General features: G+C 45.1%; 1 protein-coding gene across 18 annotated transcripts in view; it reads right to left on the reverse strand.

The window, feature by feature from the left end:
• The window catches only part of KANSL1 (KAT8 regulatory NSL complex subunit 1), a 174,000-nt gene that overhangs the window by 47,499 nt on the left and 99,943 nt on the right, over positions 1-26,558 (reverse strand). For all 18 annotated transcript variants that reach the window (XR_006176063.2, XM_065577376.1, XM_065577372.1 and 15 more), the window contains one exon: positions 2,032-2,173. Coding sequence is in view for 17 of the 18 variants with exons in the window: in XM_065577376.1 (XP_065433448.1) it covers positions 2,032-2,173 (142 nt within the window). In the remaining variant the exon portion in view is untranslated. The remainder of the gene's footprint in view (positions 1-2,031; positions 2,174-26,558) is intronic.

Raw genomic sequence — 26,558 nt, forward strand, 5'->3', positions numbered from 1 at the left:
GGTCCAGATGATGAAGATGTCATCAATGTAGCGCAAGTAGAGTAGGGGCGTTAGAACAACGCCACCTCAGCTCTCGTCCCCTAAGTCAGCCATAAAAATGTTGGCATACTGTGGGGCCATGCGGGTACCCACAGCAGTGCCGCTGACTTGAAGGTATACATTGTCCCCAAATGTGAAATAGTCGTGGGTGAGGACAAAGTCACAAAGTTCAGCCACCAGGTTTGCTGTGACATTATCAGGGATACTGTTCCTGGCGGCTTGTATTCCATCTTTGTGTGAAACGTTGATATAAAGGGCTTCTACATCCAGAAACCACCTGGCCACTGTGGAAGATCACCAATGGATTGTAGTTTCCTCAGGAAGTCAGTGGCGTCTCTAAGATAGCTAGGAGTGCCGGTAGCATAGGGCCTAAGGAGAGAATCTACATAGCCAGACAATCCTGCTGTTAGGGTGCCAATGCCTGAGATGATGGGGCGTCCAGGATTTCCAGGTTTATGGATCTTGGATAGCAGATAGACTACCCCTGGTCAGGGTTCTAGGGGTGTGTGTGTGCAGATTTGTTCCTGTGCTTTTTCAGGGAGTTTCTTGATCAAATGGTGTAGTTTCTTTTGGTCACCCTCAGTGGGATCAGAGGGAAATGGCCTGTAGAATGTGGTGTTAGAGAGCTGCTTAGCAGCCTCTTGTTTATAGTCCGACCTATTCATGATGACGACAGCACCTTCTTTGTCAGCCTTTTTGATAATGATGTCAGAGTTGTTCCTGAGGCTGTGAATGGCATTGTGTTCTGCACACCTCAGGTTATGGGGCAAGTGATGCTCCTTTTCCACAATTTCAGCCCGTGTACGTACGTGGAAGCACTCTATGTAGAAGTCCAGTCTGTTGTTTTGACCTACAGGAGTCCACACAGAATCCTCCTTTTTCTAGTGTTGGTAGGAAGGTTTCTGTGGATTAGTGTGCTGCTCAGAGTTGTGTTGGAAATATTCCTTGAGTCGAAGACGTCGAAAGTAGGATTCCAGGTCACTGCAGAACGGTATCATGTTCGTGGGGGTGGAGGGGCAGAAGGAGAGGCCTCGAGATAGGACAGGCTCTTCTGCTGGGCTAAGAGTATAGCTGGATAAATTAACAGTATTGTTGGGTGACTTAAGGGAACCACTGTTCTGGCCCCTTGTGGCACGTAGTAGTTTAGATTGCTTCTCTACAAAGGAAAAAGTACACTAAACTAAGTGCATGCTGTAAATGCCTTGTCTAGTTTTTGTAAAGTCCAGCCACGAGGAAGTTTGTGTGGAAGGTTGGCTTTTTATGAGAGTATCCAGTTTTGAGAGCTCATTCTTAATCTTTCCCTGTTTGCTGTATAGGATGTTGATCAGGTGGTTCCGCAGTTTCTTTGAGTGTGTGTGGCACAATCTCTCAGCACAGTCTGTGTGGTATGTAGATTGTAATGGATTTTTTATCTTCATTCCTTTTGGTATGATATCCATCTGTTTGCATTTGGAAAGGAAGATGATGTCTGTCTGTATCTGTACGAGTTTTTTCATGAAGTTGATGCACTTCCACTTCATACGGCTAAATTCAGTGCCTTGCATAGTGACGGGTTTCAGAGTGGTAGCTGTGTTAAGTCTGTATCAGCAAAAAGAACGAGGCGTACTTGTGGCACCTTAGAGACTAACAAATTTATTTGGGCATAAGCTTTCGTGGGCTAAAATCCACTTCATCGGATGCATGCAGTGGAAAATACAGTAACAACTCTCAGCACCAGCCCTGTTCAACAGTTATAATCACTGGCTTAAGCGATGCAGCCGTCTTTATGCTCTTTGTCACCCCAGATGAAAGAATTGTTCCTGACACATGTTCAAATTAATATTCGAACTAACCACATTTGTGCAATATGCCTAGTGGCAGCAGACTCCAGACGTATTAAGCCTCAACATCTAGAACAATATGTAATACACATGCACACCCTGCTCTCTCCCTCTCTGAAAGGGAAGAGCCATTGAGAAAAAACAAGCATCCCCAAATCCCCCCATTCCTTACCTTATTAGCACGAATCTGCTTGTAAATATCTGTTTGTTGTCGGATTCGGTATTCCAGGTCTGAGACGTGAGCTTGGAGCCAGTTCCAGCGACTGACTATACCTGCTCGGTCTGCTGCCCATCTCCATTCTGCCCGTCTCCTCCTGAAATAGGGAAACAAATACTTTTGAACACAACTCCAAACACACATTGACAAAGCTTTGTTGGGTGGCTCAAAGAGCAGATGCATCAAAAGCTTAATACTAAAATGGCATGAATACCCTCCTCTCAAAACACAATGTTAATCTACTGCAGAGACCTACTATGATAGAAACATCAGACATGAACAATGTAATCTAAAACCTCATGCTTCAGGGCTTCCTGACCTTTACGGGAAAAAGGAGACTATACTGTTAAGTTTCATACTTTAATCTGCATTTTTTTCCATATGTGTTAGAGGTGATGCTCTCTGTTCAGACCACTCATTCAAACCTTCAAGCATGATATGGATATCTAACCGTTACATACTGAAGTGAAGCTAAACGTATTTCACTTAAACCACTGAACAATTAGATGGCAACACCTTTTGGTCACATCCAACACAAGCTGATTTAGAGGTGCCATACCACATTTCCCAGGCCACACAGCCAACTCAGTTACCCCTTATTTACTCTCTTTAAAAGCATCTCTACTGTCCAACACCAGGAGTAATAAAATAGTGATTTATACAAATGGTCACAAAAAGGAGGAATCTGGCCTACAAAGCTGCGACTGTGTGGTATGCACTAAATGTTAAGGTTCAGAATGCCTTAGCAATTGTGATAAAAACCATCACAAGATTTATTTTGTTTTTAAGAGTGGCTCCACTCTTCAAGACATGCAGTTTTGTTCCCTCTGCTGTCCTCCTCAAGACACTCCCAATAAGGAAGAAGCAGCTCCTGGGGCGTTGTCAAGGACAGCTGGCATCAGCAAACTTGAGTTTTGTGCCTGATAACTGGTTCTGGTGTGTACGGAAATGTTAGGAACCTACTAACAGCTAAAATGCATGGTCTCATCTCCGTCACTGAAAGGTGCGAAATTGGACAACGCGGGTCAAAACACACCAAACCTGTTTACCCTTTCCCTAATTTCACTATCCCTGCAATGAACACAACATATAGTACTTCAAGAGCATGCACTTCTCTCTACTAGACTGTAATCCACCACAGTATTTTATAATTCATTCAGTCACAAAACAAACGGTTACTCTGTCATCACTATATACAAGACAGAAGAGGAGGCTACTTACCTGTAACTGAAGGTTCTTTGATATGTGTGGTCCCTATCTGTATTCCACTGAGGGGCTACGCATGTGCACTATGTGCCCAGAGTCTGAGAATTTTTAGAATAGTATCCATTGGCCCACACATGCGCCCTGGCTTGCCTCATGCTTCCATCAGAGGCAATAAAGGGTGGGGCAGACTGACCATATCTCCAGTTCCTTCTCCACTGCGAATCTGGCAGATCTGTAGCAGAGGGGAGGGAAGGTGGGAAGTGGAATCAGATGGGGACCACACACCTGTAACAGGAGGTTCTTCGAGAGAAGTAGCCTCCTTCTTCCAGAGCTGGTCCCTATTCTATTCCACTGAGGGTGATTAACAAGCAGTACTTAAGATGGAGGAGGGTGAGTAGTACAGAGGACCGCCGTGCCAAAGGAGGCATCCACCGCTGAGACTTGCGCTAAGGCTTAATGTGTAGCAAAGGTGTGTACACAATTCCACGTGGCTGTTCTACACGTGTCAATGAGTGGCAAGTTCTGAAGGGAGGCCGAGGTTGAAGCCTGAGCCCTCGTGGAGTGAGCTCATACCTTGTAGAAGGAGGTAGATCCGACACATGGTAGCAGCAGAGTTTGAAACACCCTGAAGTCCATATGGAGATTCTCCGGGTGGAGATGGCCTGTCCCTTGAGCCTCTCCGCTACTGCAATAAATAGACTAGGGCACTTCCTGACTGGTTTTGTTCTCTGCAGGTAGAAGGCCAGAGCTTGTCAAACGTTGAGGGAATGGAGTCAACACTCCTCTGCAGATGCATGTGAATGACTTGATTGATATGAAATTGAAAACACAAACTTTGGTAAGAACTGGGGTGTAGTCACAAGGAGACACTCTGTGGAAAACAGTAAAAGGCGGGCTGCCATCATAGCGCCGAGTTTGCCAACTCTTCGCATGGAAGTAATAGCAACAAGGAAGACTACTTTCATGGAAAGGAGGGACACAGAACACAACACTAAAGGTTTAAACGGGGGCTTCATTAGTAGAGAGAGAACAAGGTTCAGGTCCCATTGAGGAGCTATTGGTTGGATAGGTGGAAAGGTTCTGATGAGCCCTTTCCAGAAACTAGCATTTGGAAGGGGATGGGGGGTGAAAATAGAGAAACCTTCCACTGGTGGTTAGAATGCGTTAATTGCCGCCAGGTGTACTTTAAAGGAACTGAGGGTGAAACCTGGTCACTTTAGTCACAGAATGTAGTCCAGTATGAGGGGATCCCCAAAAATTCCAGTAAAACACTTTTTTGTTGAGCCAATGATGAAAAACGTCACCACTTGACCAGATAACAACGTCTGGTAGTCTTTCCTGATGCTAGAAATGTCATCCTGTACAACTAAAGAGCTCATTCGTCCTAAGGCAGAGGCCCATCCAAATACCACGCTCTGGGGTGTAGAGCATGTGGATTAGGAAGTCTGATCTCGCCTTTGCATTGGGTCAGCTAATCAAGACAGATGGGATGGGAAGGGAATCGGTGGGTGGGATGACACGCAGAGAAGACTGGGGAATCAGAATTGCCTGGGCCAGCAGGGGGCAATCAGAATTACCATCACCCTGTCCACCAAACCTTATGCACTACCTGAGGTAGGCGAGGTAGTGGAGGAAAGGCATAGTTGGGTTGGTCCGACTAGGGGATTAGGAGGGCTTCGCCCTGGATGTGGTGACAGAGGACTCCCCTGGAGCAGTATAGATTGTGCATTTGCTGTTTACCTGTGAAGCAAATAGGACTCTGACCAGAGTCCCCACTGAGTGAAGATGTTGTGTACTACCGAATCATGAAGTTCCCACCAATGATTGAACGCAAAATGCCTGCTGAGTCCATGAGTACATTCTGTGTCCCTGGAAGATAGGCCATGGACAAGAGGATCTGGTGGATGATGCACCAATTCCAGAGACTGATTGCCTTTGCGCACAGCATGGATGATCTTGTCCCTCCCTGTCTGTCGATATAAAAAACAGTGGTGCGGGTATCTGACATGATGAGAGCCGATGAAGGGAAGGAAGGCTTGGCACGCTGTTCTCACAGCTCCGGGATGTTTATGTGCACCCTGGATTCTCTGGGAGTCCATGCTCCTTGAGCCACATGGTCATCGAGGTGAGCTCCTCAGGCTGCGTCAGTGATAATCATCTTGTCTGGAAAAAGGAAAGAAAGAGAACCCCCACACAAACGCGATGTGGGTCTGTCCACGACTGGAGGGATAACAGCAGCTTGACGGAGACCGTCAGCATGGAAGCCCTGGAGTGGCAGTTTGGTGAGTAAACAGACCGGAGCCATGTCTGAAAGAAACGAAGTTGGAGTCATGCGAAGGGGGTCACGTAAATACACAAAGCAATGTGGCTGAGGAAGGACATGCAAGTCCTGGCTGGTGCATAGGAATTGTTCATGATGCAAGTTATGAGGTCATTAATCTCCTGGAACCTGTTCACAGGTTAAGTAAGCTTGTGCTATGACCAAACTTATGGTAGCCCCTATGAAATCCAGAGAGTATGTGGGGTCTAGGATTGATTTCTTGACGTGGATGCTGACTCCAAAGGAAGAAAGAAGACTGAGTAGCATGGAGGTTGACTTGTGGGCTTCTTGCCTGGACTCTCGTGGCTAGGAACCAATTGTCGAGATACAGAAACTAACTTGTGGATGAAGCGATTGAGGATTGGTCTCTACCTGCCTTTCTTCCTAAATATCAGGAAGTTGAGTAGAATCCTGATCCCTGATATTCTGGGGGGAATGCGTTCTATCAATCCCCATTCTAACAAGGAGTTCACCTCTTGGGTGAGAATGCTGTCGTGAGTGTGCTCCCTGAAGAGGATCAGGGGTCTTGGAGGAGGTAGTGTGATAAACTGGATCATGTAGCCATGGGGGATGACATTCAACATACATCTGTCCGTTGTTATTGCACTCCAACTGTGGGAAGAGAGTGCTAAACAACCTCCGAAGGGAGCAGGGAGATCATGAGGGGTAGGTATAGTGGATGGTGGCTCTCAGGCTCACATCAGAAGTCTTATGGCTGGAGGTTGCAGCTGTAATGTCAAAGCCTGCGAGGGGGGCCCTGGGAGGTGAGACCTCTTTTTTTTAATGTTTCCTCAGAGGTTTGGAAGGTGTCAGAATAGACTTGAGAAGACCTGTAACACTGAGTGAGTGGGTGGTTGATGATGGAATTTTTGCTTTGGGGCAGGAGTGTAGATGCCCAGCGAGTGAAGATTGTCCCAGGAATCCTTGAGTGTATGCAGAAATGCATCCATCTTCTAGCTAAAAAGATGGGATTTGTCAAAAGGGATGTCTTCAATAGTATTCTGTACCTCCCTAGGAAAGCCAAAAGAATGGAGCCGAGACCCCCTACACATGACTATGGGTATAGCCATGGCCCTGGAGGAGGAATCTGCTGCATCTACTGCTGACTGGAGGGGAATTCTGGCCACCAGCTTCCTTTGCTCAACAAGTGCCTGAAAATGTGCTCATTCAAGATGTGGCAGGCTATCAGTAAGTTCCTCAAATGTATTGTAATTCAGAAAGTCATTTTTGGCTAGTAATGCTTGATAATTCACGATTGTGAATTGCAGGCTAGATGTAGAAATACCTTGCATCCCAAAAGTTCTAGCCACTTGCCCTCTTTGCCCATTCAGTTGCAGCCTGGACTACTAGAGAGTTTGGGAGACGGGGGGGGGGGGGGGGGGTGTAGGGGAAGGACTTTGGAACCTTTGGCAGGGACGTAGTAGCACTTTTCAGCCCCTTTAAAGGTAGTCGTGCATGTGGCAGGGGTGTGCCACACAGTCCTAGCAGGCTCCAGAACAGCTTAATTGATAACACAATTCTCACTGGTCCTGAGGTCTGGAGGACAGCTAGCAGCTTGTACAACCTGTTATGGATTCAAGACCCCTTCATATCCACCCCTCTATGGTTGGAGACAAGACTGCCGTCCAGATAATTTTCTAAATGTTCACAAATAACCTAGTCTCCTGTTCAGATTTGAGCTATGACGCTGATGGGTAAGATGGGAGGGGAGAACTGTAGCACAGATAAGATTTTTGCCGATCCCAACCATGCCAAACTTCATGAAAAATCCTCTGCAAAAAAAGTGAAAACCCCAAAAAGTTTGTGAAACTTACATAGTATATGTATCTTATTTTATAGTTATTATTCAAATGTAAAAGGCACATTCTGTCAAGAATGGGGATCACAATTGACTGCAATAGCCAAGTTCCTAGATAGCTCTACAACTTTCTTGCATCTGCCATTAAATACAAGAAGCTACCGACATACTTGCCTTTTCAGCACCAATCCTATTACAAGTTTCAAATAAACCAATGCAATTTATCATGAAAATACTCGAATAATGTTGAACTTGTTGGGCAGCAGTGCTGGGCTTTTTACTGAGGAAATTCTGAATTCAAATGTTCTGTGTTTTCTATTATTTTACTTCCACAATTTTCCACTATTTTGATATAACAAGCTATGACAACCTCCTGCAGAGGTTTGTGTGAGGAGACCTGGACCTCCAATTTTAAATGCTAGACCAGAAGGAGGAATTTAGGATAACCTTCCAGCAGCCACAGTTCAGCCTCCTACTCTCTTCTTGTTCTGAGCTTGACCCACGATTGACTTGGAACAAAAATAATGCTGGTAAGTAATGAATGAACTCCATAGTTTCTCCAAATTATTTTTTTTTATTTTGTCTGTGTCGTTCCAGTTCTTCTTCATTAAAGAAAATCAAGCCAGATTTCCACAGACTAACAGTGTCAGCTGCTTGTAATCGGTCACATCCCTTGGAAACCATATTCAATTGCTTTTGTAAGTTTAGTTGTTCTCCCTGGTGTCCCTCATCGTTTAAAATGCATGCTATGTTTTGCTCAAAGTTGGCCTCATACTCTGTGCAAATTACACACCCACCCACCCCACCGCCCTGGAGTCAAAGAAGGATGCAAAGGTGGCCCAATGCTAAGGCTGGCCAAAGGTCTAACGAGTCTCTCGGTACATCTACACTACAGGGGGGAGTCGATTTAAGATACGCAAATTCAGCTACGTGAATAGCGTAGCTGAATTAGACGTATCGCAGCCGACTTACCCCGCTGTGAGGACGGCGGCAAAATCGACTTCTGCGGCTTTCTGTCGACGGCGCTTACTCCCACCTCCGCTGGTGGAGTAAGAGCATCGATTCGGGGATCGATTGTCGCGTCCCAACGGGACGCGATAAATCAATCCCCGAGAGGTCGATTTCTACCCGCCGATTCAGGCGGGTAGTGTAGACCTAGCCTCTGATATACATCAGAGCAGCCATAGAACTAGTCCGACTAGGGACTATTCTGCCATTCCAGCATCATAAGATCACAACTAGCACTGGCTCAGCTCTCAAGCTCTGTTATGCGCTATCTTGCCCCAGTAAGAGAGGCTGGTAGGGTAATATAGCTCCTTTACAATAAGGGATTTCCTATCTACCTCCTAATGGCAGCATTAAATTTCCTTTATACTAAAGTGGAGCAAAGGGGAAGTTAATGTGGGCAGAGAATCTGGTCCACTATCTGAAAAGTACTTGAGAAAAGATTGGCCCAGTTTTCCAATCAACTATACATAAGGCAAATGGGCATTGCAGAATATTTTAATTTCCCACAAGGAAAGTCCTAAAGTATGTATGTTACTTCTTTCCCAGCTAGGTTTAAATGGTACACTGAATACTTACACATCAGAAGTTTGGCATGTTGTGGGTTAGGGTTTTTTTTGTATTTTTGTTTGAGCAAAGGGCAAAGACCTCCTTGTCATACCTCTCTCTGCATTCTTGGATAGCATCTTCAGCTCCCAGGGACACCATATTCGCTCGCTTCCTAAATATGAGTAAGTAATACTCCTAATTATTTTAAGTGTCCTGTCTACTTTAACTGCTGATGCAATTTCAGATTAAGCAGAACACCACAATAAACGAGACGGCCAGATGGCTGGGCAGGATTAGCGTCACTTCAGATGGGCTACCTGATCTCTTTCTGAAGTGTTACAGAAACAACTGTACCAAAGCCGAGGTGGACCAGTCAGTGCACACTAGCAAGTGCAGAGGCATTAAGGACCACTGTCGTGGGCAGTTCCAGCGTCCTCCACAGCAAAGTGTGTGTGTGTGTTTTAATCGTAAGCACATACAAGAATACATGTATTACTGCTTCTACAAGTGTAATATCAAACATTTAAGTACAGAATTGAATGGCAATTGCATTCTACAGGAACATATTATAGTATCAAAGCAGAAAGTCAATTTACAAGACTGTTCAATATCTTTCCATTAAGCTTAAATTAAAAAAAAAGAGCAGAAGGTAGAGACTATGAACGATGCATAGGAATTTGAACACATGGGACTCTGTCAAGACTGATGAAGTCCTCCGAGATCAGGATTCCTGTGTACTTCAGTCCCCTCCTTGTTCACTAGACCAGAGAGAGCGGGCAGACCCAAGAGATGTGTCATGTGACTGCAAAAAACCAGGCACCCTAGTTAAAACAGAAGCAGAGTCTCACTGTTTTGCAGAGTTAGCTTTGAAAGAAAGCTTGATTCTATGACTGCAGAAGAAATTTTGAAACATTTTTAAAATATAGGTACAGATTTGGGGCCTGTTCCCCTAAAAGCAGAGTGACAACACTTATCTGGATAGAGATTCTTTCCAGGATGTGCTTTTCCCTTTAAACAAGCACCAGATGAGCAAGTGTGGTTGCACAAGACCAAGAGTCCAGAATGCAGACTGCTGCAGGACAGGAGTGGGTCAGGAAATGTAGCTAACCGGCACCCTCATGCGCCTGCGCATGCACACAGCTGGCAGTACACTCAGCTTGACTGACAAGGACACAGTCCTAGAAACTTAAGCCAATGGTACTCATTGTAAACAGTGTGCATATGTGCAGAATTAGCAGCCTTACGTCTCCTTGCAGACTAACATCACATCACTGGGAGGAATGGAATTAACATGTTTTGAAGTCCCAGCCCTTTTTTTTTTTTTTTTTTTTTTTTTCTCTCTCTTTCTTTCAATAGGGGAAGAGAAAAGAAAGGGGACAACCAGGCTGAGGAGGAAGGAAAACCAAGAGGAGACTGGAAAGACCCAAGTTCAGCCTGCAGGGTTATAAATACAGCACTGGACGATTAAACACCATGACATCCAGGTAGGTTGTTTTTTCCCCCCTTGAAGGGGTGTGGTCATGTAGAAGGATCATCTCTCCCTAACAGGCTCATGTGATCCATGGCAGAGAGCCCTCCTGTCCTGTAGTTTGAGATAGGCAGGGAAAACCTCGATATGGAAACAACTTTTTAGGGAACAAAGGAACAGGAGTGCATGAGGATCTGCACCCCACGGCAGGGGCACATCACTGCTCTAAAATGAGCCCTGTGCAGCTACTCAAAAAGCTATGGGACGTAGCTCTGCATCAACCTGAAAAGGATTCTTCATTTAGGCAGAGCATAAACAGAGAGAACAGCCTGGAGGTCCACCCCAGCACAAAGAGGAGACAAGGAAGTTATAGTTATAACCCACGTGAGCTGGTCAGACAAAGCAAGCTTTAGGAATACATCCCTTTGAAGACCGCATTAACTATTTTAGGGACTAGAAAATGGAGGGGAAAGTGACTTGGCCAAGGTCACACAGCAGGTCACTGGCAGAACTGGTAAGAAAAAGTTACTCGCCTTTTGTCCCGCTATGGGTGCTCCACTGTAGGTGTGTCTGCATCCCTGCACTTCTGATTGGAGATCTTTGGTAGCACTGTCAGTTCAGCTGGAGCATGGGCTCTTCCTCTCACGTTGTGCCTCGAGGCCAATTAGTGCTGCACAGGCAAACCACCCTCAGTTCCTTCTCTACCATAAAGCCTCCACTGAGAACTCCAAAGTAGAGGGTAGACTGGAGCACCCATAGAGACATCTCAAAGAAGTATCGTTACTGCACAAGGTAACTTCCTCTTCTTCAAGTAGTGCCCCTATGAGTGCTCCACCACAGGTGACTCCTGAGCTGTAGCCCTGGTGGGAAACTGGGGCTTCAGAGTCGAGTGTGTTATGGATGACAACACTGTGGAGCCAAAGATAGCGTTGGAAGGAGAGTCTCCAGTAATTGCACGGCGTTCTGCGAAGATATGAGCAGATGCCCAAGTCACTGCCGTGCAGATTTCCAAGATAGGAACTTTCTTGAGAAAGGTGATAGGAGTGGAAACCGATCTCATGGAATGTGTACAGATTCTGGATGGAGGTAATACACTGCAAGCACGATGATAATGGTTAATACAGTTCGAGACCCATGTGGAGTGTCTCTGGGCCAATACCACTGCGCCTTTAGACTGTTGCACAATGGATAGAAAGCGTTTAGGAGATTTCCTAAAGGCCTTCGTCCTGTCCAAATAAAAAGGCCAAGGCCCTCTTAATGTCTAGTGCTGTCACGGTGAGGCTTTGGGTAAAAGGCGGAGAGGTGAATGAGTGGATTTACATGAAAAGACGAGGCCACCTTTGGGATGAACTTTGTGGCCTAAGAGTGACCTTGTCTTTAAAGAATTGGGGGGAGGGGGTGCCATTGGTGCCACTATCTCCCCTATTCTCCTTACCGAGGTGATAGCCACTAGAAATGCGGTCTTCATCAACAGGTATTTAAGCGAGCAAGTAGCCAGAGGTTCAAAGGGTGGTTTAGTTAAACTCTTTAAAACTTTAGGTCCCATGTTAGGGTTGGGAAAAGGGGTTCACTAGCCCTTGAGGAAGCTCTTTGTAGTTGGGTGGGCAAAAAAACAAGTATCCCTTTATCTGTTGATGGAAAGCAGTTATGGCCACAAGGTGTACTCTGATCGAACTGAGGGATAGACCTGTCCTCTTAAGACTAGTATGTAGTGCAAACACTACAGGGAGGGCGAAAGATGCTAGGGCGATTTGTTTGGAATTGCACCAAACCTGGAACCCGGCTCAGGTTTTTGCAGATAAGTGCATCAGGTAGTTGATTTTCTACTGTGCAGTAGCACTTCCTGCACCTACCCAGAGGAGCGGATCTCTGTGCTGGAACCATGAAGGGACCAAGCCTTGAGCCAGAGGTTGGGATGGAGAGTTTGTCCTTCATTCTGTGAGAGGAGGTAAGGAGTGGGTTGAAGAGGGATTGGTGGACACGTCGCCAGCTGTGATAGGTACAAGTAACCACATGCGTCTCGGCCAGATGGGATCAATCAAGCAGTATAATAAATTTACTTTTTCCTCTTTTTACTTTTTTTCAGGACCTTCAGCAGCAGAGGAAATGGCAGAAAGGTGTATAGGAGGCCCCTGTCCCATGGGAGAAGGAGAGAGTAACCTAATGAGCGTTTTCCCAGTCTGGCTTTAAGCAACAGAGAGGGCATTTCCTATTCAGGTAAGCAGTGAACCAGTCTATCGTTGGGATCTCCCATTGACAGAATATGCTGTATAATACTGTTGGGTTCATTTCCCTCTCGTGGTTGTGTGAACTTGCAACTGAATATTGTCCGCTACAATATTCCGTACTCCTGGTAGATAGGCCACTGATATCAAAACATTGTGGCGAACACACCAATTCCATAGCTTTAGCACTTCCGTGCACAGTGAGGAGGACCTGGCACTCCCTTGGCAGTTTATGTAGTATATGCATGCTATGTTGTCTGTCACGATTTTCAGGTGCATGTCCCTGTTCAGTGGGAGAAAATGAGCACAAGCATTTCTGACCACTCTGAGTTTGAGGAGGTTGATGTGGAAAGTTGCCTCCATGAGAGATCACTTGCCCTGAGTCTTGAGGTTGTTCAGATGTGCTCCCCAGCCTATTAGGGATGTGTCTGTAGTTAGAAGCAATGCCCACTGGGGACAGGATGGGGAGGTGGGGTTGAGTGAACAAGACCTCTGTACAGACATTTGTTGGGTCTTTCCACCACTCCAGAGATTGTATGACCCTGGGAGGCATCAACAGAAGTTTGTCTAATCAGTCTTTATTTGGTCTGTAGACATATCTGAGCCATGCCTGTAGGCATCTTATGTGTAGTCTGGCATGAGATATTACAAACATGCCTGCTGCCATGTGCCCAAGAAGCTGAAGTCAATGTCTGGTCAACATTTGTGGGCTGGGCTGAACTGACAGAATGGTCAGGCTGTGAAATCTGTGTTGCGGGAGGAGTGCTCTTGCTTGTAGTGAGTCAAGATCAATCCCTATAAACTCCAAGCACTGTATTGGAGTTAAGGTTGATATTTGGATGTTGGTTGGTAGACCCAGCTTCATGAATACATCCCTAGTTGTCTGGGTGGCCTATAGGACATCCTCAAAGGAGCAGGCGAGCCAGTAGCCTAAATAGGGGTACATCATGATCCTCACAGTGCATAGATGAGCTGCTACTAGAGAGAGGACCTTGGAAAATACTGTGGGAACTGATGAAAGGCCAAAAGGAAGTACTCTGTATTGGTAATGGTCCTGACCCCTAGGGTAAATCTGAGGAGTCATCTATGGGATGGCTGAATTGATATGTGGAAATAGGTGTCCTGGAGGTTGAGGGCCAAGAGCCAATCTCCCTGTTCTAGAGATGGTATAATCACTGAAAGTGTGACTGTCTTGAAATTTTGTGCCTTCATGTATTTGTTCAGTGCTTGAGGTGTTGTATGGGACCTGCTTTTTTCTTGGGGATCAGGAAATACCAGGAATAAAAGCCTTTGCCTCAGCGATGTACCAGAATGGGTTCTATGACTCCCAGGCATAGGTCACCTTCTATTTCCTATCTGAATAGTCTCACATGCGAAGAGTCCCTGAAGAAGGATGGGGAGGAAGGTGAAATGAATAGAGTATCCATTGAAGATTGAAGCTCGTATACTGGTATAACTGAATCTACACTAGGAGTGTTATACTGCTTTAAAAATTGTACTGGTTTACTTAGTGGGGTACAATTGTATGTATACAAGGCCTCAGTTAAGCTAGTGCTTTATCTTGATTCCTTATCAAACCAGGCTTAAATCAAATTAAGAGCACCCACATAGGATTTTTAACACTCATTTTACTAATTTCATTTTAGGCTGCTTTGCTTTGCTCTACCATCTATTCCAGATATATATTTAAATTTAAAAATATATCTGTTTACCTAAGATTTCAATCATGTTGCCTGCAAATTCAGGAAAACATGAAACAGCACAGAGATGTACAAACTGCTCCATTCCATTCTAAATATGGAGAATTTTGGCACTTGAGTAAGCATCCTGGTTTTCAGAGGTGCCAAGCATCCTGGTTTTCAGAAATGCCAAGCACCCACCCACAATTTCACAGAAGTCAACTTTGAAAATATGAACTCAAGTTAAAGGCCACCCCCACAAACTTTCAGTTCACTGCAGCAACCAGTGCTACAGTAGGATTTAAGTTCAACTTGCCACAGTCACGTCTTCATTATAAATGTCTAAATAATGAAGCTTGTATGTAAAACCAGAAAGAACATGCCTCCTAAACTACAAATGTGCTAAAACAGCTAATGCAGAACAAAACAGCACTCTGGCAAAAATTAGGACAAATCGCAAAGGATGACATGGGCCATATAACACAGGAAGTTCAGAATGGAAACATTGGAAACCAAAATATAGGATAATAACCCAAGTTCATAAACAAATGAAAAAAATGATCTTTCTGCAAGAAATTAATTCCAACAAGAAAATTATCTAGAAACCTCAGTATTTGAGAGTTGTAGGGTTAACTGATTGAACTAAAGGAAACTCTACTCTCAGTAGAGGTGAGGGGATTCAGAACAGGAGGGGAGGGGGGAAGAGAGAGAGCGCAAGAGACACACACGGACTGACAACATGCATATTGGGGTTTTTTTGTTTGTTTTTTGCAGAGATTTGCCATCAAGCACCAACCAGCTCCAATTCTTCAGAGCTTTTAAAACCGGATGAAAGTGAGGATATTCATTTTCTGAGTTGTTATACCATTAGCTTTAAATATAAGTCACTAGATAAAGAAAAAAATTTAGCTATTCTTTTATGAAATTGATTAAGGAGCAGAGCTCACCCAGAGTAAATGCTGCAGCCTCCAGAAAGTCTATAAACCTATCCGGCAATTCATAGAATGGTGTGCGCAATGCTGAAGATCTTCAGGTTTTTATGGGTGTGAAGTGATCTTCGCTTCAGACCTGGGGCACAGCATCTTGGCATGCTTCCACTCAACCTATTGTACACGCTCACCATTTCATTTTTCTTTTCTTTTTTAAGAACTGCTGGTATGTTGTTACTTCCAATAGAAGTATCTTTATAGGCAGCAGTGGCTGTGGTGCCCCTTCAGAACTCATCAAGCCAAAAATGACATAGCCAATCAAATCCATTTGAATTGGAAGCATAGAAGAGTGCCTGGAAATAACATTTGGAAGTCACTCATGTTCTGATCTCAAAGAGCCAGCTATCCCTTTGACTAGAAATGTTCCCTCTACGCTGCACGGCAGCCTATTAAGCGCCACTCAGGCTATGGCAAGGAGAGGTGCCTCTCCCTGCTGGCCGCAGCCCAGCCCCAGACCTGCCGCAGCCAGGGAGAAGTGTCTATCCTGTGGCCCCAGCCCCAGAGCTGACGCAGCAGGGAGAGGCACCTCTGCCCCCCAGCCCAGATGCTGCGGCGGGGAGAGAGGGCTGGGGGAGTCCTCTCTCCCCGCCATAGCCCCAGGGCAGCCTGTACCCCAAACCCTTCATCCCCGGCCCCAAACCAGAGACTTCACACACACCCCTGCACGCCAACCCTGAGCCCCCTCCCACACTCCAAAGCCCTTGGCCCCACCCTCGCCACATTAATTTTGTTTTGTACATGAATATGGAGGTGTTGTGTTACACATCACCTCCATATTGGTGCACATAAGAACATTCATTCCACACGTGTGGGAAAAATTAGAGGAAACACAGATAGCTGGCTCTTCCCTCCCTTCCCCCAATAACATTATCTAACTTATTCTGTACCCTCCGTGCTTTCCTTAGGTGAGAAGCTGAAGGCTACAATCCTAGCAAGAAACAGATAGTAACCATTTACAAGTTAAGGGCCACACTCAGAGGTGATGTGCAAGATGGGGCAAGCAAGATTTCCCTAGAGCCAATAAGGAAGTATAAAAGGAGTCTCTTATGGTGTAATTTACACACACAGGAGCTGGAAGAAAGTGCTAACTTAGTTTTGGGGCAGGGGGGGTTTTCTTATTTTAAACATACACCTTGCTAGATGCTTTTCTTGCTACATTCCTCACTTTTGGCCCCTTAGCAACACTCAGTCATGAGGACTGGAACATAGTGGCTGTTTCTGGTCAGGATTCAGGGGCACTCTCAGAGTCTAGGACAGGGGTGGGCAAACTTTTTGGCCTGAGGGCCACATTGGATTTCGGAAATTTCGCCCTGACCACCACCCCAAACTCCCCTGCCCTCTATCCAACCGCCCTGCTCCCTGCCCCCTTACCGCACTGCCTGGAGCACCAGGACAGGCAGCCACCCGGCTGGAGCCAGCCAAGCCACCGCACAGCGCAGAACACCGGGTCAGGCCAGGGCTCTGCAGCTGCGCTGCCCGGCAAGAGCTCACAGCCCCGCCGCCCAGAGCATTGCGCCAGCGGCGGAGTGAGCTGAGGCTGCGGGGGAGGGGGAAAAGCAGGGAAGGGGCTGGTGCCTAGCCTCCCGTGCCAGGAGCTCAGGGGCCAGGCACGAGGGTCCTGCAGGCTGTAGTTTGCTCACCTCTGGCCTAGGGAGGAGCAGGGAATTACATAACAGCAACTTGTGCTATGTCTAGCTTGTATAAATGGTGTTAGTCTTTTATGACTAATAAAAAAAACATTGGGGAGGGAGGAGAAAAGCGATGTTTTAAGACTAGTTAATAGTTAAATATTACCCATATTTCTGTATGTGAAAATCAACCATTATCTGGGTCTGACTGTGACAACTCACTGGAAGCAGATTCTTCAAAGCAAATTCATTCCTTCCCTCTCGAAACAATGGCATTTTCACTTTATTAAAACTGTTCCTCACACAGCAACTCAACACTAACATTTTTACTTCTGTGATATTTTGGAGTAACAATGATAGAATCCAGCCCAGAGCACAACCTTCATTTGGACAAGCAACTGAAACCGTCTACTCCACCCAAAGCACAACTGTGTCTGATATCAAGACACCCCCAATCACAAGCATGTGTTACAGGTCCCTCAAAATACTTTGTCCTTGCTTATGTTATGTGCACAGAGTACACCCTAAACTTATCTGGTGAGAAAATTATCTATTGAAAGCCCTTCCAGGGTCCTCTAAAGAATTTGTTCAAATTGAGAGAAGGAACAAGAGAACAGAGCCTTAACACATACTTAACTCAGATTACCCACGGCAGAGATGTAAGAAGTGAAAATCCCAGTTTTACCCTAAAATATTTCAAAGAGACTTCATGGATAAACAGGACTGCTCTCCAATTTCCAAGACAGGACAAAGAAATTTGATGCATGAAGTACTAGTAAGGAAGAGATCCCTCCATTTCTGACTGTTCACCGCCTCCTCTTCCCACAAAATTAAGAGTTTATACATGCAGCTTTGAAGGAAACCAGAGCTCCATTACCAGAATAGCTTCCTCCTCCCTGCACAATTACACCAAACAATACTGGAGAGCCTGACTAGAAATATGCTCTGAAAAAGATTTCAGAAAGATACATCCATTTTGTTTCTTCTGGGACTAGAATAGAGGCAGGGGAAGAATTCCCATCTTTTCCTTTCCTAAGCTTATAAAGAACGGAATCACCCTAGTCTCCCCAGACCACTGACTGGTGCAGAGGCAGTCCTTTGGGAACCATCATTTTATTCTTTCGTATATCCTGAGCTTGGAACTCACTTCATATTCCAAAGGGTTTTGATATGTAAAAGTCCAACATAGCGATTATAAGGGAGACACAGTTTGTGGCCCAAGGAGCCAGAGGCTCATGTTTCTCAGACTGTCAACTGCAGACAGTTGCTTACATTGAAACAGGCATAAGCATTCTTGTGTGTGAAGAGTCTGGACTAGGCTGGTAAACTTCGATCACAGGGACAAACACCATTTTTTAATTACAACCTCGTACCATTGCTCCCTCAATGAGACCAGGGCAAATCCACAAGGTCGAAAACCAAAGCTTCACTAAACAGAAGCCATCCTGTGGCTTTCCATTGAGCGGGAGTATGGAGCACATGGCCCCCCCTGAGCCTATGCCAATGAGCTTCTAAGGAAGTAACATCCCTATCAGAGTCTTGTCAGAACAAATTTTTGCTGAACCTGGAGGTCTCAGGACCTACCCTTAGGCCCCCTACAGGCACATGCTATGCAGCTGCAAAGTAACAGGACAGACTTCCCAGCTGTTGTTTTTAAAAACATTGTCCTGAAAACGAGAGAAGTTGTTTCACAATTCTCTGAGTCAGGCTTACAATTCGCATCCTGGGGGAGAGTTGCAATGTTTGAGAAAAATGTAAAACAGTGATATTAATAAGTGAGAAGGAACATTTAGGCTCTAGAAGAAGCCTAAGCCCGAACTTTGTGTCTGACTCTGGCACGCTTGAGCAAGACTCTGCATCAGCTGTTACAGGTAGCAGTCCAAGCACTTCAAAAAGAGAGGGGTCTGAGGCATGTCGTCAGCGGAATAAAAGGCATACACCAAAGAGAAGCCTGCTACATGCAGATATATGAACGCATGGCAAGCAGCCTGTGTGTGTACGCGCTCAAACACACACACACACACACACACACACACACACACACACCCAATCAAGAAGAGAATATGCTATGCTGCAATGAAGAAAAGAGAATCCACAATGCGCTTGTCTTTACTAGAAAGACAATATGAGCTATAGCTCAAACATTCCTTTTAACTTAGCCCCTGTCCCCGTACCCATTTATATGGAGAGAGAGGGACGAGTGTAGTGATATGACCAGAGATATAGGGCACACCTAGAATGAGCTTACCTCATCAGCTGCTGGCACAACCTCTATGTAGTGTGGGTGCAAGTTAGTGCCAAAACGTAACTACTGATCCTCCATTGTTTTCCCAGCATTCTCCTAGGCCCAACATCCAGGGGTCTTTTCTTGCCATCTAACTATTCCGTGCTTCCTGATCAGAAGTCAGTCACCTACCACGACATGGCCTGGTCTGCTTGATATTCGTCCCCCACGTTCGCAAGCAACTTCCAATACCAGCAACGCAGTCATACAACATCTGGTACAGAATTTTGGATTTTGATAATGGCACCCAAGAAGATATAGTTTCAGTGTGTGGCCAGCTTACTAGAAGCTATAACTACCATATTGCTGGATCTCTGGTTAGAAACTTGCAGGGGCCACATCATCATCAAGATCCAAAATGCCAAGCTTTAAAATAAGACCGTCAAGCAAGGAATCGAACAAGTGGGGCTTTCGTGCTGGGAGAAGATAAATAAAATAGACGCTCAAGGCCAAGGACCATAACTTCCAGTATGGTGATTCCCTGAGCATGTGTCTGTACTACAGAGACAGACTGAGTCATCAGCAGCATTCCAAGCACAAACCCAGATTTCATACTGGACAGTTCAAGGGCTCTGGGCAGGGTTGTGGGTCAAGTGGACTGTGGGGCGCACACAGAGCCAGAAGATGCAGATCTGGAAGAAGAGGAATGGAGTCCAATGCTTCTACACCCAGCCAGCCTGACCTCCACCTGTTGTCCTCTGATGGATGAGACAGAAGCACCTGAACCAGCACCTCAGCCTGGTAAGATTCACAGAGAATCGTAATGTGTTTGTTATGGATATTACACATTATACAGGGGGCATAAGTTAACAGAGGTAGAGACTGGGCATTAACAGGTTACGAGGGATATTATGAAATTGAGGGGGCTGGTGGTTTTGCTGTAGTGGCAGTTTTAGCTTCAGTAGAGGGCAGAAAAGTTTCTCCATTTTCCCCGACACCCCTTCCACATCCCCACCTCCTCCCACACGTGATGTGCAGTTCAAGATGGATTCCAACCAGACAGGACTTCAATCATGCAGTGATTTATTGCTGCAAACAGAATTGCATGCATAAAAAGCAGAATATTACAAGACTATTCTTGCAGTTGCAAGGTATGCTTAAGGGTACCACAAGCACAGTTGCAACATGCATAGCTATCTGCATTTCTGACACTGGCACTAGCATCAGAGTGATCAAGGCAGGTAAATTTGTAAAAGACCATTCGCGTAAGCATCACGTGCAGAACTCTACTAGAATGTGTATTTTAAAGCTCCAGTGTTTGGTTGCAGGATGGGGGTTTGTAAAGAGATCTCCATGGTGATTCTATGTTGCTGCATGGAAACACTCACTACCTTAGCATCCTGTTTCTGCAGGTTTGAATTTTGGCCCACTCTTGTATGGAATGATGCAGAAGAATTTTTACTTCAACAGAAATGCCAAACGGTCAAGTCAAGAAGGTTTCCAGGCAAAGCAAACTCCCCCCACACAGGAGATCACTAGTCCCTGCCAAATCATTAGTCTGCTCAGCTACAGACGACTAAAAGATTTGCATGGCATAGAGGTTTTTCTGCCAGATGCCTGGTACATGTGCCATGGATGACCCTACCAAAGTCAGGAAGCTCATTCAAAAAAGCCCGCAAATATTTCAGAGACATTGCCCTTCTTCACCACCCATGAAGAAGCAAAGCAACAATTGCCTGGCAAACATCTTTTACTACAGAACCAACAACTAATTTACCAATACCAAACTGGTTAAGCACAGACCTGTAAAATCTGTGGCAGACAGCTTCATTTGGCAGTGGCAATCTGCTTCTGGTATGGTATGTCCCTTCTCATTTGCATGTCCTAGCACTGAAGGGCTGGAGTGAGCTCTTCGCACAGATTCAGGAAAGTGGCACCTCTCGTACACGAACTGAACCCACTTATGCCTGCATGACAACAGAGTCTTGCTACTCCATTTTTGGTCCTGTTCCAGAACCAGTCAGCATAAGGAGAGTTATCAGCCATTAAAAATTGCATCAGCTGTCTCTTCTCCTCCAGCTTCACATGAAGCATGCACATTCTCCCTAAGCAAGCATGCCACTGCTTTGTCATGCCACCAAGCCACTGCCAACATGTCCACCACTGCTTTCTCGTGTCCTGTTTCTGCCTCCTCTTGCAAAAATGAGAGATGCATTAGTGACAACATTTGATACAAGTCATTGATCCAAGCTGGATCCATGCCTTGCCACCAGTTGGAAAGAAGGCAGCAGACAGAAGTCTGGAATGGGCCAAGCTGGAATTAGTTTACTTATTAAGTTACAGGGCTTGTGTCTTTTCTGCCCAGGATCTCCAGAAAGAAAAGACAAAATTTTGCACAATACACTGAGAAAGCATTAATAGAGTGGCGTGGTTACTGTGCCCCCAAAAGTCTTGACACCACACAAGCAAGAAGAGTGCCAGTATGGCATTAGATTAACCACTCTCTGCCCACAGCACTCAAGTATTACTTTGTAGTGTGGCAACTCTCCCTTGTGAGAGGCTCACACCAGGGAAGTAACTCCAGGATAGATCACTCAAAAACTAAATTCAGTAGGGCGGATGCACTCACTGTTTAGAAAAACTGAAATCCATCTCATTGCCTCACTGGAGATTCAAGAGAGGCTCAAACCTGTAACAGATCTGCAACTAGCCAAATTTGCAAAGAAAAGACAGCAGACTTTCAGGAACGCCAATATTAGACAGATAAAACCCTGATGCTGTTCACACTAAACTCCGTTACCACAAGCACAAACTACCAACTTTTAACCAGTCTGTAACATATGGGAATGAGGAAGTATAGCGGGGTTGGGGATCAAGGAGTTTCAAAATGATAGCAAGAAGCACTCCTGTTGAGTGCAGAAGGAGGCTGCTGAATTCAAGAGGACAAGGAGGGACAGAGGTAAAGATATTCTTGGGTCAGAGGTAAAGATTTTAGAAAACTTCAGTACTTCCAGGAACCTACAGCAGGTTACTGGGAACAGAAACATGCATTATGCTTTTTCAGGGCTTTAGCACTGAGGAGCTTAACTGGATTGTTAGAGGGGTCCACGGATTTATGGATTGGGTGGCTGCTTCTTCTAAAGCCAGTTATAGTTCACTCTCAGACACCACAATGAAGAGCTCTGTTCAAGTTCCTGTGACTGAAATATAATCACTTCTCCATGTCCCTTTACAGCCTCAAAGCACTGTGCAAATGTTAGTTTTTAAAGACTCCTAAAGACCTTTAGATGCGATAATATAGAGAAAAGGATCTGAATCCAGCTCAACTGATATTTTCCAGCTTGCTCCTGTCCTTCCATATTCCTAAAGACTGCCTCTTCTACCTACGCTCTAATATAAATAGTCCCTTGAGCCTTTCACCCTCTCTTTCAGTGGGTTTTGAAGAATCAGCTCAAAACTGGGTCCCCATGGGTGGAGAGAGTGAGCATTGTAAAACAAGCAGGCATGACAACTCTAGGGAAAGACCCCACAAATACTCAGATGGTATGATTTGCTAATGAGATCAGCTTCTTCACAGGCAGAAACGAACCATTTGTTCAGCTGAACACCCACCCCACACCCCCTCTGGATGGAAACATCAGGTTCTGAAGAACTCTTCTATTCCTAGTCTGTGCTTAATATTGATCTGCACCAACAAGGGTGTTTTTCTGAAAACTTAAATTTAGTTCAAACCTGAAGCTCAGTTCATACATTGTAATATTCAGAAAGAAGTGAAGAGCTATTTCCACTGTTCCCTACTGAATAGCCCAATGCTGAAAGGAAGTTCATGCACATAGAGCCTAATGCATTTCAGTTGGTTAGCACTGCTAAGAAAGGGCACCCAAACTTTACCCAATGGCGGGCAACATTGGCAGCCTGCCAAGACCCCAAAGGCCATGCGTAACTGGCATTAAAATAAAGCCGTTCACAAATGCCCTCATTTTTAATAGCGAGAAGCCCTCCAACAGGAACTACTGGCTCCACCATACAATAATTAGTCTTGAAGAGAATAGCCTCTTCTCAGATCAAATTGGTCCACTGCACTCTGGCCACCTGTAGTCTTCTAAAATCCTCCTTCATGTTAAAGAGGAGATTTGACCTAGGCCAGATCAGCCAACACAGAGACATTTAACTCCCAGTTAGGGAATTCTGGCAGGTTGCATCCACCTGGCCTGCAGCAAATAAAGCAGAGTATAATCAAAAATCCAGACACTTGAACTAGAAAGGAACTGGTCTCCAGTCAACAATTCACTTGCACCAATGACTACATACATTCAGCTAAGGGGTAAGCTGCTGCAAGCCTATACATTTGGTAATCCATACCACTGAATTCACACCGGATCACCTGTGGGGTGAGTCATGCCACCCCAGCTGGGAGCAACAAAATCCTTCAGTTTCTAAGACCTAGTTAAAACAGCTTGCTCCCTGCCCCTACCCTTTTGCTGCTGTAGCCAATGCCCTTGCCCCTGCTCTGCGCCTTATTACCGAATCCTAGGGCAGCTTCTCCCTCCCACAGGAGCTGGCTCCAAGAATGGGTAAGTGGGGCTTCAAGAACTCCATAGCTCCTCGGAGCAACTCTTCCCAATCCTCAAAACTGATAGCAGTGCAAAGGCAAGGGAGGACTCCTGAACTCCACACACATACCCATATACACCTTTTTTGATCTGCAACCAATAATGTGACTCAAAAGTCCATCATCCTGTGATATTTAAATCCCACAATCCTTTGCCATTACAATCGCATAGGATTTTGGTGGGTCACAGAACAATTTTTTCTTGGCTATTTTATTAGTTGTGTGCCAAAATATATTGGAAACTAGTGTCCAGGAACTCTATTTGATCATGGGGAAGGAAGGAACAATAGGCTAGAAATAGGGGGACTCAGACCTTGAATTTATCATAGGAATTTTTAATGCGTGCAATCCTAGCATCTACACATCTGGACACTGGGCTTATCTAGGTAAACATTACCACTTTTGTAAAGACCATTTGATAAGGTACCCTCAGAAGAACCAAAACAAATCACACTAGATTGTTTTTTTCCTTCCCAGAACATTTTCAGTTTTAAAAAATATACACTAAGTTAGAGGAAGGTTCTGCCTTTAAGCCTCCAACAAACCCTAAAATCCTCAGCAAGTGGGCACAGAACAAGACAACGTTGTTGTTGATTTCCACACAGTTTTAATACATACACACACATACATACAGGGAAATACCACCCACCCTCTGAATATGGGACTTTTTTTCACATCCTGTTCTTTGCTAGCAGTGATGCTTTACCCTAGAGGCGATGTTTAATTGGTGGGCAAGCAATTCTTCCATATACATTCTGAAACAGGCTTAGGATCTGCAAGTGCTACATAAAAGGAAGCCAATGTGTAAAGTCAAGAATAAAACACACTAACTGCCACTCTTCTCTTCAAAACTATGACACCATGCACATTAGCTCCTGTACTAAAGCAATTAATAACGTTTCAAACTCATGTTCCGTAAGTTAACAAACCTTCAACCTTAAGTACTGCAAGATTCAAAAACAAAAAACGCCGCTCCATGGTAGGCATCTGTGCAACTCATTCCTGTGTGTCAGAGAGAGATGCTGAGTCATTCTACTGCTTGTCTTTACTTGCATCAGTTTTCTGTGGGGATTGCATAGGAGGGAAAAGGGCATCTGTAGATTAACAGAGATCAGCTTTCATGAAAGCTAGGAAGTGGGAGAACTGCCTGTATTCAAAATGCAAAGAACCACAATTAAGATACTTATTTATTGAGCACACTGCCAGTATTCATCATCATACAAACAGAAGACACTCCCTGCTCACAGGAGCTTGTAAGTACAGTCTTAGCTTATGTTTACATTACAGCAGCACAACAACAGTGCTGCATCTGTGCCACTATAGCACAGACACTTCCTACGTCGATAATAGGAGTTTTTCCATCTATGCAGTTAATTCACCTCTCCAAGAGGAGGTAGTTAGGTCAACGGAAGAATGCTTCTGTCGACCTAGGTATGTCTACAGGGGGGTTAGGTTGATCTAGCTACAGCAACATTTTTCAAAGACATGAGCTACATAGCTAGGTCGATCTAATTACTAAGTAGGCCAGGCCTAACTCAGACCTACCACAAAGCCCCGCCTCTCTTTTCAATACACCACTGTGGCTACAAAGGAAGGTCAGAGCGTCTGCATGTAGTATCATCACACTGTTCCCTAACTTGTTCATATGTAACTTACCTCTTGTCAAGGGACTCCTGTGCCTACAGACAGGGAAAGCTGGGAGGGAACATGTACAAATGATTATAGCATGTCCAGAAGCTACCCAATGAAAGCATCTGAAGAAGTGAGATTTTTACCCATGAAAGCTTATGCCCAAATAAATCTGTTAGTCTTTAAGGTGCCACCTGACACCTTGTTGCCAATGAAAGCAGACACTATTTGGGCATGACTCAGCTCTTGCATCTAACTGCAATGTTCAAATTCTGGATCCCAAATACAGTCTTACAGGGAAGGCTCTGGCTAACTCCCTACCTTTTTGTATATGAGGAATGTATACATTTCTTCCTCCATCTACAGCAAAGCCACAGAATGACTTCTGTAACAAACACACATCTCCCATTCACACATACAAATAGGGCACAAGCAACAAGGTGGCAGAGGGAGAGCAGTGTGGGAATGATCAAAGCTTGTCTACATTGGAAGTTATTCCTGATTAACTATTCCTAATTTATTCCAAAATAAAATCATCCACAGGAAGTCAGACGGCCTTATTTTAAACTAACTTAATCCACTTCCAAAAAGGATTACGGCACTCCTATTCTAGGATAGGAGCATCAGGAATGGCTATTCTGCTTTAAAACTTAACACCCTACTATAATCCAAATTAACTTCCTAGCGTAGACAATTTGGCAGGCCCTGTCTCCCCTGCTGCTGCGTGCCTGTCCTGCCTATCAGAGCACAGAAGCAAATCTGCAGCAACAGCCCTCAGACAGTTGTTTGGGCGATGCCATGGCACAGCAATTTCTTCCATCAGCTGTTCGACACCGCCCTCTCCCTCCTCAGAACATGATGTCCCATCTGAATTGGTCTGGAGGAAAACATGGTGACAGCATACTCCTCATTCTTCAGCTAGAGAAAGAGCAAGAGCCCAACAAGGGCCAAATCAGAACCAATTCAATACATCAGTGTAGATCTTTGGTAAAATAAGAGGGGTATATACAGCACTTATGGGCTTCAGTGCCTGCCACAGCTCAGTTTCCTCCATTAATGGGAGATTCTATGGTGACAGAGAGAGAGAGAGAGAGAGAGAGAGAGAAAACGAACCACACAAACATATGGAGCAACAGGAACCAACACTTCA

The sequence above is a fragment of the Chrysemys picta genome, chromosome 24, assembly GCF_011386835.1.
Source record: "Chrysemys picta bellii isolate R12L10 chromosome 24, ASM1138683v2, whole genome shotgun sequence".
Lineage (NCBI taxonomy): Eukaryota > Metazoa > Chordata > Testudines > Emydidae > Chrysemys > Chrysemys picta.